This window comes from Mytilus californianus, unplaced genomic scaffold (genome assembly GCF_021869535.1).
Source record: "Mytilus californianus isolate M0D057914Y unplaced genomic scaffold, xbMytCali1.0.p SCAF_2, whole genome shotgun sequence".
NCBI lineage: Eukaryota > Metazoa > Mollusca > Bivalvia > Mytilida > Mytilidae > Mytilus > Mytilus californianus.
Genome location: NW_026262668.1, coordinates 140072182 through 140084960, shown reverse-complemented (window position 1 = coordinate 140084960; position 12779 = coordinate 140072182). Strand labels below are relative to the sequence as shown.

At 32.7% G+C, this 12779-nt stretch overlaps 1 protein-coding gene across 1 annotated transcript in view; it reads left to right on the top strand.

Annotated features, from left to right (window-relative positions):
* The window catches only part of LOC127731254 (polypeptide N-acetylgalactosaminyltransferase 11-like), a 47109-nt gene that overhangs the window by 20650 nt on the left and 13680 nt on the right, over positions 1–12779 (top strand). The window contains exons 7-9 of the mRNA XM_052240282.1: positions 3904–4056; positions 5410–5541; positions 7936–8022. Coding sequence (XP_052096242.1) covers positions 3904–4056; positions 5410–5541; positions 7936–8022 — 372 coding nt within the window. The remainder of the gene's footprint in view (positions 1–3903; positions 4057–5409; positions 5542–7935; positions 8023–12779) is intronic.

The window sequence follows — 12779 nt, the reverse complement described above, 5'->3', positions numbered from 1 at the left end:
AATGTGTGGAATGGATATCTTGGGTGGAGAGAATTTAGAATTATCTTTCAGGGTAAATGTATGGAATGGATATCTTGGGTGGAGAGAATTTAGAACTGTCTTTCAGGGTAAATGTGTGGAATGGATATCTTGGGTGGAGAGAATTTAGAACTGTCTTTCAGGGTAAATGTATGGAATGGATATCTTAGGTGGAGAGAATTTAGAACTGTCTTTTAGGGTAAATGTGTGGAATGGATATCTTGGGTGGAGAGAATTTAGAACTGTCTTTTAGGGTAAATGTATGGAATGGATATCTTGGGTGGAGAGAATTTAGAACTGTCTTTTAGGGTAAATGTGTGGAATGGATATCTTGGGTGGAGAGAATTTAGAACTGTCTTTTAGGGTAAATGTATGGAATGGATATCTTGGGTGGAGAGAATTTAGAACTGTCTTTCAGGGTAAATGTATGGAATGGATATATTGGGTGGAGAGAATTTAGAATTGTCTTTCAGGGTAAATATGTGGAATGGATATCTTGGGTGGAGAGAATTTAGAACTGTCTTTCAAGGTAAATGGGTGGAGAGAATTTAGAACTATCTTTCAGGGTAAATGTGTGGAATGGATATCTTGGGTGCAGAGAATTTAGAACTGTCTTTCAGGGTAAATGTATGGAATGGATATCTTGGGTGGAGAGAATTTAGAATTATCTTTCAGGGTAAATGTGTGGAATGGATATCTTGGATGGAGAGAATTTATAATTATCTTTCAGAATAAATGAATGGAATGGATATCTTGGGTGGAGAGAATTTAGAACTGTCTTTCAGGGTAAATGTGTGGAATGGATATCTTGGGTGGAGAGAATTTAGAATTATCTTTCAGGGTAAATGTATGGAATGGATATCTTGGGTGGAGAGAATTTAGAACTGTCTTTCAGGGTAAATGTATGGAATGGATATCTTGGGTGGAGAGAATTTAGAACTGTCTTTCAGGGTAAATGTATGGAATGGATATATTGGGTGGAGAGAATTTAGAATTGTCTTTCAGGGTAAATATGTGGAATGGATATCTTGGGTGGAGAGAATTTAGAACTGTCTTTCAAGGTAAATGGGTGGAGAGAATTTAGAACTATCTTTCAGGGTAAATGTGTGGAATGGATATCTTGGGTGGAGAGAATTTAGAACTGTCTTTCAGGGTAAATGTATGGAATGGATATCTTGGGTGGAGAGAATTTAGAATTATCTTTCAGGGTAAATGTGTGGAATGGATATCTTGGATGGAGAGAATTTATAATTATCTTTCAGAATAAATGAATGGAATGGATATCTTGGGTGGAGAGAATTTAGAACTGTCTTTCAGGGTAAATGTGTGGAATGGATATCTTGGGTGGAGAGAATTTAGAATTATCTTTCAGGGTAAATGTATGGAATGGATATCTTGGGTGGAGAGAATTTAGAACTGTCTTTCAGGGTAAATGTATGGAATGGATATCTTGGGTGGAGAGAATTTAGAACTGTCTTTCAGGGTAAATGTGTGGAATGGATATCTTGGGTGGAGAGAATTTAGAACTGTCTTTCAGGGTTAATGTGTGGAATGGATATCTTGGGTGGAGAGAATTTAGAACTGTCTTTCAGGGTAAATGTGTGGAATAGATATCTTGGGTGGAGAGAATTTAGAATTATCTTTCAGGGTAGAGTCTTGCTGATTTATTCTTATACATCAAGATAACGTGGTCATTTGATTTTTTTTAGTTTATATATATATGAACACTCCATAGAATTTACAACTGTCTTTCTCAGACACTGCAATTGAATTCTCAAATCAAAGCATGATCTACATTATACATGACAATTGTAAATATTTAAATATTTTTTAGAAGTTCTAATGTAAAAATTGTTTTAATGTTCTGAACTAGAATATGAAACATCAACATGAGCCTGTCAACCATTGCACCAATTTTTTTTACAAAGTTGAAATTCTTTTCTTAACTTTTGGGAAAGTAATGCTGAATTTAAATTATGTGATGAGCTTTTTATGAAAGGGTTTGTGTCCAATTTGTGCCACTTAACATGCTGTAATAAATAAATATACCACTTTGATCTGTCGAACTTCTGACGAAGTGGTACTGATAGTAATTTATGGGTTACATCCCTTTGTTGACAATAATAGAACATATTTGTACTATAATGACACCAAATAAAATTCTACTGCATAAAGTTTAGGATTAGCAAAAATATCCATAAATACTTAATGTAGACAATTATTTAAATGTCAGATTTAATGTGGAATTCCCTTGCTATATTTATATCTATATATATATTAAGAGAAGTAATAATCAAAGCTATGTAAATTATTCATAAAAAATATAATTTAGAACAAATGTAGAATAAAATGAAATTTGTTTGGAATCTGTATGTTTACAATCATAGATTTGATTGTTGTTTTCAATTTAAACTTTTTTATAGATATATATATATATTAAACTAATTAAATTGAAATTTTATAAATCTTATCTCAAATTGTAAAACGAAACATAAATGATAAAAAAATTTTAATAATAAAGATTCAATCTTACCTCCTTTTTTCCATTTAACAAAAATATACAGGGCTATTTCAGTGAGGTATTTTTAGAGCTAAGTAATTTTTCTGTTCTGAACTTTTTTTTTGTTGTAATTATGAAAATGCCAGTCTAGTTTCATTCAATAAGAGTTGTTAAAGTGCAAGTCTGACAGAGATTGTTTTAAATCCAAAGACTAAGACTTTTATTCTACCATTTTACATGCAATATTGGTATTCACTTGAAACTTTTACAGTAGTCATCATTCACAAAATTCATAAAATATTTATATCAGTACAGTAATACATATTTCCACATCAATAAAATTGTTAAACAAATAACTAAAAGTGTCAATCACAGATACTTTAAAATTTATTGCAATTTATTTATCCCTTTTATTTTAACAGTTAACAGTAAACACTTTTTCAAGTTCAGCATAGATATCAATAAACTAAAGGGCATGCAAGATATACTATTCTATTTCCAAAATATCTTGTAGTGTCAATGAATGAATTTTGATTTTTTTTTTTTCATCTTTATTTTAACTTGTGCACAGACAGTATAAAACTATCTTACCTTTTTGTTTCACTTGAGATAAAACATGTTCAATGCTGAAAGTGAAGAATTGATCCACACAAACTCACAGCTGAATTCACAACTGCTTTCAAACAGCTGTGCATTTAGCAACAAACTAACTTTGTGTACATTCAGATGTAGATATTGATGTGTGAGACACAAAAACTATTATGTCATTAAATGTTCTTCAATCTTATTAGTTAAAACAGAGTTTCTTAATGGATGGCTATCTAGACATGAAATATTTTTTAACGTTGAGATACATATCATGCATATTATATTTTTTTACTTCTGTAGAATATATAAAATCTTAACGGTGTAAGTGTATCTGTGAAAACTGAGGGAAAAACTAACAGACAATTTCGTATTAAATTCTTTATTTTTAGATTTTATTATTTTTTAACGTATTTGCTTTTGGATGGCCAATTTTAATAATATTTTCTATTATAATCTACAGAAAAAGAAAGCCCACAATTACTTACTCCAAGCACAAGTAAGAATCAGAAAACAGAAAAATTTCCAAATTTGGTGCCTATTACATTTTTCTGCGAAAGTAAAACAAATTATGGATTTATCTATCTGACCCATTGTTGTGTAAATATATCCACAACAGACATTACCAAGGGCCATTCCGACTGGTTCAGCCATCAAGGAATCACCAAATATACTGGACAGCATGATGAACCACCAAATATACTGGACAGCATGATGAACCACCAAATATACTGGACAGTATGATGAACCACCAACACCTTACTATTTTAGAAAGTTTCATGATTATTCATTTTTTTTAGATCTGGCAGTGTGGAGGGAGGTTGGAGATAGTACCTTGCTCCCATGTTGGACATATTTTTAGGAAGCGACGTCCATATGGATCTTATGGTGAAGGAGATACAATGTTGAAGAATTCTCTGAGAGTGGCCAATGTTTGGATGGATGACTACAAGGTAAAGCTTATACTTCTGTAACCATGATTACATTATTATTTCAACATACTGATATATTGAATACTACTGTATCTTTTTGATATAAAATGATACATTCAGGAAATTTACTACCTGTTGAAACACATTAAAGGTGATTTGATTACTGAGATACATGTCTTTCATCATGTTTCCTGATTTATTTTGTTTGATGTAAACATGAAATAGTCATGTATTTAAAAAATGTAAAACTTTAACAAATCACTAGAAGAAAGTTGTGCATAGCTACTTGTAATTCTTTCAAAAGGTTGATGGTAACAAAAATGTTAAAAAAAAAACAGTGACATGTTGTCATTCTGGTTTACATGAAATCTCCTGTAACCTTTGGCATGTTGTCATTCTAATTTAGCTACAGCCTCCTGTAACCTTTGCCATATTGTCATTCTAATTTAGCTACAGCCTCCTGTAACCTTTGCCATATTGTCATTCTAATTTAGCTGCAGTCTCATGTAACCTTTGACATGTTGTCATTCTAATTTACATGCAGTCTCCTGTAACCTTTGACATATTGTCAATCTAATTTACATGCAGTCTCATGTAACCTTTGACATGTTGTCGTTCTAATTTACATGCAGTCTCCTGTAACCTTTGGCATGTTGCCATACTAATTTACCTGCAGTCTCCTGTAACCTTTGACATATTGTCATTCTAATTTACATGCAGTCTCAATCTAATTTACCTGTAATCTCATGTAACCTTTGACATGTTGTCATTCTAATTTACATGCAGTCTCCTGTAACCTTTGACATGTTGCCATACTAATTTACCTGCAGTCTCCTGTAACCTTTGACATATTGTCAATCTAATTTACCTGCAGTCTCCTGTAACATTTGACATATTGTCATTCTAATTTACATGAAGTCTCATGTAACCTTTGGCATGTTGCCATACTAATTTACCTGCAGTCTCCTGTGACCTTTGACATATTGTCAATCTAATTTACCTGCAGTCTCCTGTATCCTTTGACATATTGTCAATCTAATTTACCTGCAGTCTCATGTAACCTTTGGCATGTTGCCATACTAATTTACCTGCAGTCTCCTGTGACCTTTGACATATTGTCAATCTAATTTACCTGCAGTCTCCTGTAACCTTTGACATATTGTCAATCTAATTTACCTGCAATCTCCTGTAACCTTTGGCATGTTGTCATTCTAATTTACATGCAGTCTCCTGTAAACTTATTGTTTTTGGCAGTATTTAATTTCCTTTGTATTTTTACAATTGTTGACTAAGAAGAAGGTGTGAGCTGTATATATATGTATATATAGGTAAATCATAATACATTATTGATTGTATTTTCACATATTTTTTCAGAAATATTTTTATAAACAGAGACAACAGCCTACAGATGTGTCTTATGGGGATATTTCAGACAGAGTTGCATTAAGGAAAAGACTTCATTGTAAATCATTTGAATGGTATCTCAGTAATGTTTATCCTGAACAGGTATGTGTTATTATTATACGACTGCACAAAGGGGCCAAAAATAAGCATTTTTGTAACTTCCAGACAATAACTTGTGTTTAATTGTATGGATCTCTCTGAAATTATACCACAAGTTTCCATACCACAAAGGGATGGTTAGGATTGGCTTTGGGGGGTTATGACTCAAACCGTTTAGGAATTAGGGGCAAAAAAGGGGGAAAAACAAGGGTTTCCCGGTTAATGGACAATTTAAAAGCAGTGTAAGGGAGGTAATCCAAAAACAAAATTGTACAATGTTGGATTACCTCCCTTACACTGCTTTTAAATTATCTATTTAAGACTTTTATGATGTATTTAAATGGGTAATTATGGTTGCAAACTCCATTGGTAATTTGAATTGAGATTATGACCATATCTTGATGGAAAGAATTTTTTTTTTGAAAAAGGGGGGGGGGGGGAGGGGGGCAATTTTTTCTCATTTCAGATTTCAGAAATTATAATTTTTTCACATATTTTTTTTTTTTTTTAAAAAGGTGGGGGGGGGGATTTTTTTTTTTTTGGGGGGGGGTCAATACACAACAGCATAGTGTATTGCACAAAAGCAACAAAAAAAAATGGGTTAATTTTTATATATTTTTTTTTTGGGGGGGGGGGGGGGGGGGTCAATTTGCATAGGCTCAGTGTATTGCACTTAAGCAAAAAAATGAATATAAATTCAAATCATATAACCAATTCTAAGTTCTTTGACTACAGTTATTCTGTGTCAGAAACCTATTATGTGTCAAATATTTAATTACAATCCAAATTCAGACCTGTATCAAGCACGAATATTGTGTCCATTTTTGCCCCAACTGTTCAGGGTTGGACCTCTGCGGTCGTATCCAGCTGCACCCGGCAAAGCAATTTATTTTTCAAGTTGTACACAGTAGGACAAACAAATAAACATGTGAAGAGGTTTAAGTAGAACATATGCATAAACATGTGTAGAGGTTTAAATAGGACAGACATATAAATGTGTGAAGAGGTTAAAGTAGGACAGACACATGACATATGAAGAGGTTTAAGTAGGACAGACATATAAACATGGGTAGAGGTTTTACTAGGACAGACACATAAACATGTATAGAGGTTTAAGAAAGACATACACCTAAACATTGGAAGAAGTTTAAGCAAGACAGACATATAAACATGTGTAGAGGTTTAAGTAAGACAGACACATAAACATGGGTAGAGGTTTAAGTAGGACAGACACATTAACTTGTGTAGAGGTTTAAGTAGGACAGACGCATACACTTGTGTAGAGGATTAAGTAAGACAGACACATAAACATGGGTAGAGGTTTAAGTAGGACATACACATTAACTTGTGTAGAGGTTTAAGTAGGACAGACACATTAACTTGTGTAGAGGTTTAAGTAGGACAGACGCATACACTTGTGTAGAGGTTTAAGTAAGACAGACAGATAAACATGGGTAGAGGTTTAAGTAGGACAGACATATTAACTTGTGTAGAGGTTTAAGCAAGACAAACACATAAACTTGTGGAGAGGTTTTAGTAGGACAGTAGGACAGACACTTAAACTTGAGTAGAAATTTAAGTAGGATAGACATATAAACTTATGTAGAGGTTTAAGTAGGACAGTCACATAAACATTAGTAGAGGTGTAAGCAGGACAGACACATACATTTGTGAAGATGTTTAAGCAGGACAGACTCTTAAACTGTTTTTTAAAAAAGGTGACACTTCTGTAGATATAGACAATGCAATTTCCCATAGAAACTCCTTTTACGGCTAAAACTGTGCCACTTTTACAATGAAGTTTTCATAAAAAAGTATATCCTAGAATGGAAAGTTTATACGGTATGCACTACTATTTTTTTCAAAGGTCAAAACATAGGTCTGTACGGCATATTTCAGCATTTATATGCAACCAACTTCTAAGAGTTCAAACTTATACTAAAATTCTGTACTATCCATGCCTTCACTTTGGTTCTTCCTCAGAATTCAATTTGGCTGCTATCCATGTGTATTTAAACTGGTAAAATTCCCAAGTTGTGTCTCTATGCGATGAAACATAGAGATCATATCTGGGAACCAGTAGGTAAACAAAACAAAATATCTATGAATATTATATCTCCCTAAAATAGGTGTGGTTTATGAAATAGCTGTATTTACAAAGTGCAACCCTTAAGAGGTTTAAGTAGGACAGACACATAATCATGTCAAGAGGTTTAAACACATGTTTTATAATTAATGTAGCTGATTATTAGTCATACTTCCTATAACTTGGATTAGCTGATTAAATTATGTTTTCAAAAAAATTATATATCTGAAAAAATGAGTCAAAAATACTAATTAACAAACGTAAGACTAATTAGTAAACGATGATGGTCCTGTACAATATACTCTATCCAGGTTTTACCAAACTCAGAAGGGATTGCTCCTGCTGTAATACATCCTCCAGAGAAAAGACTAAAGACAAAAGTGTTACGGAAAGGACAGGTATGTTATAAATTATAATGAAGCTCAGAAGGTGTGGTACATTCTTCTAGAGAAAAGAGGATAGCCAAAAGTGTTGTGGTTGGACATATATGTTACATTTTAAATTTAGTGGGTTTTCACTTTTTCTGAAGTTCATCTCTTGGGATAACAGAGAAGACTCTAAATGAACTGGTTATTTAATGATTTTACCAAATTTACATGATGTTGGTCCCACTTTGGATCAAGATGTAGAACTGTATGTTATATTCTATGTCCTAAGCAAATAGGGTAGACAAAGATGTAGAATGGAATGTTATATTCTATGTCCTAAGCAAATAGGGTAGACAAAGATGTAGAATGGAATGTTATATTCTATGTCCTAAGCAAATAGGGTAGACAAAGATGTAGAGTGGAATGTTAAATTCTATGTCCTAAGCAAATAGGTTAGACTAAGATGTAGAACTGTATGTTATTTTCTATGTCCTAAGCAAATAGGGTGGACTAAGATGTAGAACTGTATGTTATATTCTATGTCCTAAGCAAATAGGGTAGACTTAGATATAGAACGGTATGTTATATTCTATGTCCTAAGCAAATAGGGTAGACTAAGATGTAGAATGGTATGTTATTTTCTATGTCCTAAGCAAATACATTTTAAATTTAGTGGGTTTTCACTTTTTCTGAAGTTCGTCTCTTGGGATAACAGAGAAGACTCTAAATGAACTGGTTATTTAATGATTTTACCAAATTTACATGATGTTGGTCCCACTTTGGATCAAGATGTAGAACTGTATGTTATATTCTATGTCCTAAGCAAATAGGGTAGACAAAGATGTAGAATGGAATGTTATATTCTATGTCCTAAGCAAATAGGGTAGACAAAGATGTAGAATGGAATGTTATATTCTATGTCCTAAGCAAATAGGGTAGACTAAGATGTAGAACTGTATGTTATATTCTATGTCCTAAGCAAATAGGGTAGACAAAGATGTAGAATGGAATGTTAACTAAGATGTAGAACGGTATGTTATATTCTATTTAGGTGAAATGGGAAGACAGCAACACGTATATTGTATGGTATTCAGAAAAAATATATGTTATATGATATAAAAATGAGAAGATGTGGTATGATTGCCAATGAGACAACTCTCCACCAGAGACCAAATAATGTGGAAGTTAAAAACTATAGGTCACCATGCCACCATCAACAATGAGCAAAACTCATACCGCATAGTAAGCTATAAAAGACCCCAAAATGACAAATGTAAAACAGTTCAATCGAGAAAACTAACAACCTGATTTATGAACAAAACAATAAGCAAAAAACAAATATGATATACAGCATCAACCAGCAACCACAGAAATACAGGTTGTTGACTTGGGACAAGCACATCTGGTGCCAAAACCTCCCCTAATCTGTGACAGTGGTGTGACAATACAACATAAGAATGAACCATAAAAATCAGTTGAATAGGGCTTAACTCATCAGATTGATACAAAGCACACAAAAAAAATAAAAAAATGCAAAATACACAAAGTACAGATCTGAGAGTACTCACAGTTACTGAAAGCTACTTCAAAGCCAATAAAAACTTATAAACATGTATCTAAGACTAAGATATCAATCAGCACACATCCAATGGATTTAGGTTAAAGATGTCATTAACAGTCAGATAAAAACATGACCTTGTGAATGCCAAAATATAGGTATCCACAGTTTGTAGGACCGTGTATGGACTTGCGTGTATAACAATAACATTTAGTTGGGATTTAAGTTAGTCATAACTAAATCAATATATAATTTATACCGATAAAAACAATATTCAAAGATCTAATGACAATGTTGAATTTGTAACCTTATAGAATAAGTTTACTTAAAGGATTGATAACTTTATCCTGATCGTATCTAAATTTATGGGTTCAGTAAACAACATCTTCGTAAAAATAAGGATGTGCTATATACCATTTGTAAAGTTTTCTATAAGTACAGCCAAACTTTCAAACCAAATCTTTGTATCTATGATTGAATTTAGTTAAGGTTTTAAGTAATTTGTGGTAACGAAATCCTTGACTTAATGATTTACCAGCTATACATAGATAACATTCATTGAAATCAAAAATGTCACTAAAGACACGGGCAAAAGTAACTAGTTGGGATAAATAAACACCATAAGACGTCCAAAAAATAGAAAATAACAATAGGGAAATGAACAATCGTCCCTTTTATCATAAATTTTAGAGTTTCCCGTGCAAAACTGAAATATCTAAATCTAGGAAAGGACAGTTATGGCTGTTAATATTTGATTTATTTAAAGTAAGTACTTTTGGGTTAATTTCGGCAGTATATTTAGAGAATTCTTGATAATTTAACGAAAAAATGTCATCAAAATAACGGTAAGTGTTGTTCAATTAAATGTAACTAATGTGGATCTTTACTGAGCTTGGTCATATAAACTATGATTCATAACGGCCAGAGAACACAGTTATTTACTGAGCTTGGTCATATAAACTATGATTCATAACGGCCAGAGAATACAGTTATTTACTGAGCTTGGTCATATAAACTATGATTCATAACGGCCAGAGAACAGTTATTTACTGAGCTTGGTCATATAAACTGTGATTCATAACGGCCAGAGAACACAGTTATTTACTGAGCTTGGTCATATAAACTATGATTCATAACGGCCAGAGAACACAGTTATTTACTGAGCTTGGTCATATAAACTATGATTCATAACGGCCAGAGAACACAGTTATTTACTGAGCTTGGTCATATAAACTATGATTCATAACGGCCAGAGAACACAGTTATTTACTGAGCTTGGTCATATAAACTATGATTCATAACGGCCAGAGAACACAGTTATTTACTGAGCTTGGTCATATAAACTATGATTCATAACGGCCAGAGAACACAGTTATTTCGTAGTGCATTTCTTTTAGACAAAAAATGCAAATTATAAAAATTGCACCTGCTCTATCCAAAAAAGATTTTGGCAGTGTAGTGTACTACTTTTGGGAGAAATCATGTCAAAATTATAGAAAAGTCAAAAAGCTTTAACACAAAATTTGGACAATTTTAAGTTAAGGGGATCTGTAATTCAGTTTTACAGCTTCAGACATACTAATTTTTGACCTTTTCAAACTGGACCAAATCACTACTTTACCTAAAAATTCATGCCCCAAATTTTTTTTTTAAAATGTGATTTGATCCCCCTACTTTATATTATTTTATGCATAAAACATAAAGAAATAAATTTGGAAGGTGTATGAAAAAAATTTGCAAGTTATACACTGTCAACACTAGGGACTATTTGAAGACAACGAATAATCAAAAGACGATAACTGTATCCCCGGACATGTACAGGAAAAAGTCGGCTATTAAAGGGACAAACACCCTATCAACCTATTGCTACCAAAACAGTCACACACATGTAGTGTTACCACTATTAATGCTACCAAAACAGTCCCATACATGTAGTGTTACCACTGTTAATGCTACCAATATAGTCGCATACATGTAGTGTTATCACTGTTAATGCTACCAATGCAGTCACATACATGTAGTGTTATCACTGTTAATGTTAATAAGTCACATACATGTAGTGTTACCACTGTTAATGCTACCAATAAGTCCCATACATGTAGTGTTACCACTGTTAATGCTAACAATACAGTCACATACATGTAGTGTTACCACTGTTAATGCTAACAATACAGTCACATACATGTAGTGTTATAACTGTTAATGTTAACAATAAGTCACATACATGTAGTGTTACCACTGTTGATGCTAACAATAAGTCACATTCATGTAGTGTTACCACTGTTAATGCTAACAATACAGTCCCATACATGTAGTGTTTCCACTGCTAATGCTAACAATACAGTCACATACATGTAGTGTTACCACTGTTAATGCTAACAATACAGTCACATACATGTAGTGTTATTACTGTTAATGCTAACGATAAGTCACATATATGTAGTGTTACCACTGCTAATGCTAACAATACAGTCACATACATGTAGTGTTACCACTGTTAATGCTAACAATACAGTCACATACATGTAGTGTTATCACTGTTAATGCTACCAAAAACAGTTATATTCATGTACATATGTCACCAATTTGCTGTTCAATTTTTCTACATCCACAAAAATCTTGTTGCATTCCTTATGTTTGTGTAATCCTTCTCACACATAATGTGTAAAATGCCTTTTCAATATCAGTCAAAATAGCTATTGTATTTAATCTTGACCACAAAAAACAATTTTGTGTAGTCATTAATAACTGGTGGTATATTCATCAAGATGGGATACTGTTCAGATTATCTATAACTACAAAACCAATTGGTGTGGTTATTAAATCCTATTTAACTGTATTAGGCTGGTATATTCATCAAGATGGGATACTGTTCAGATTATCTATAACTACAAAACCAATTGGTGTGGTTATCAAATCCTATTTAACTGTATTAGGCTGGTATATTCATCAAGATGGGATACTGTTCAGATTATCTATAACTACAAAACCAATTGGTGTGGTTATTAAATCCTATTTAACTGTATTAGGCTGGTATATTCATCAAGATGGGATACTGTTCAGATTATCTATAACTACAAAACCAATTGGTGTGGTTATCAAATCCTATTTAACTGTATAAGGCTGGTATATTCATCAAGATGGGATACTGTTCAGATTATCTATAACTACAAAACCAATTGGTGTGGTTATTAAATCCTATTTAACTGTATTAGGCTGGTATATTCAT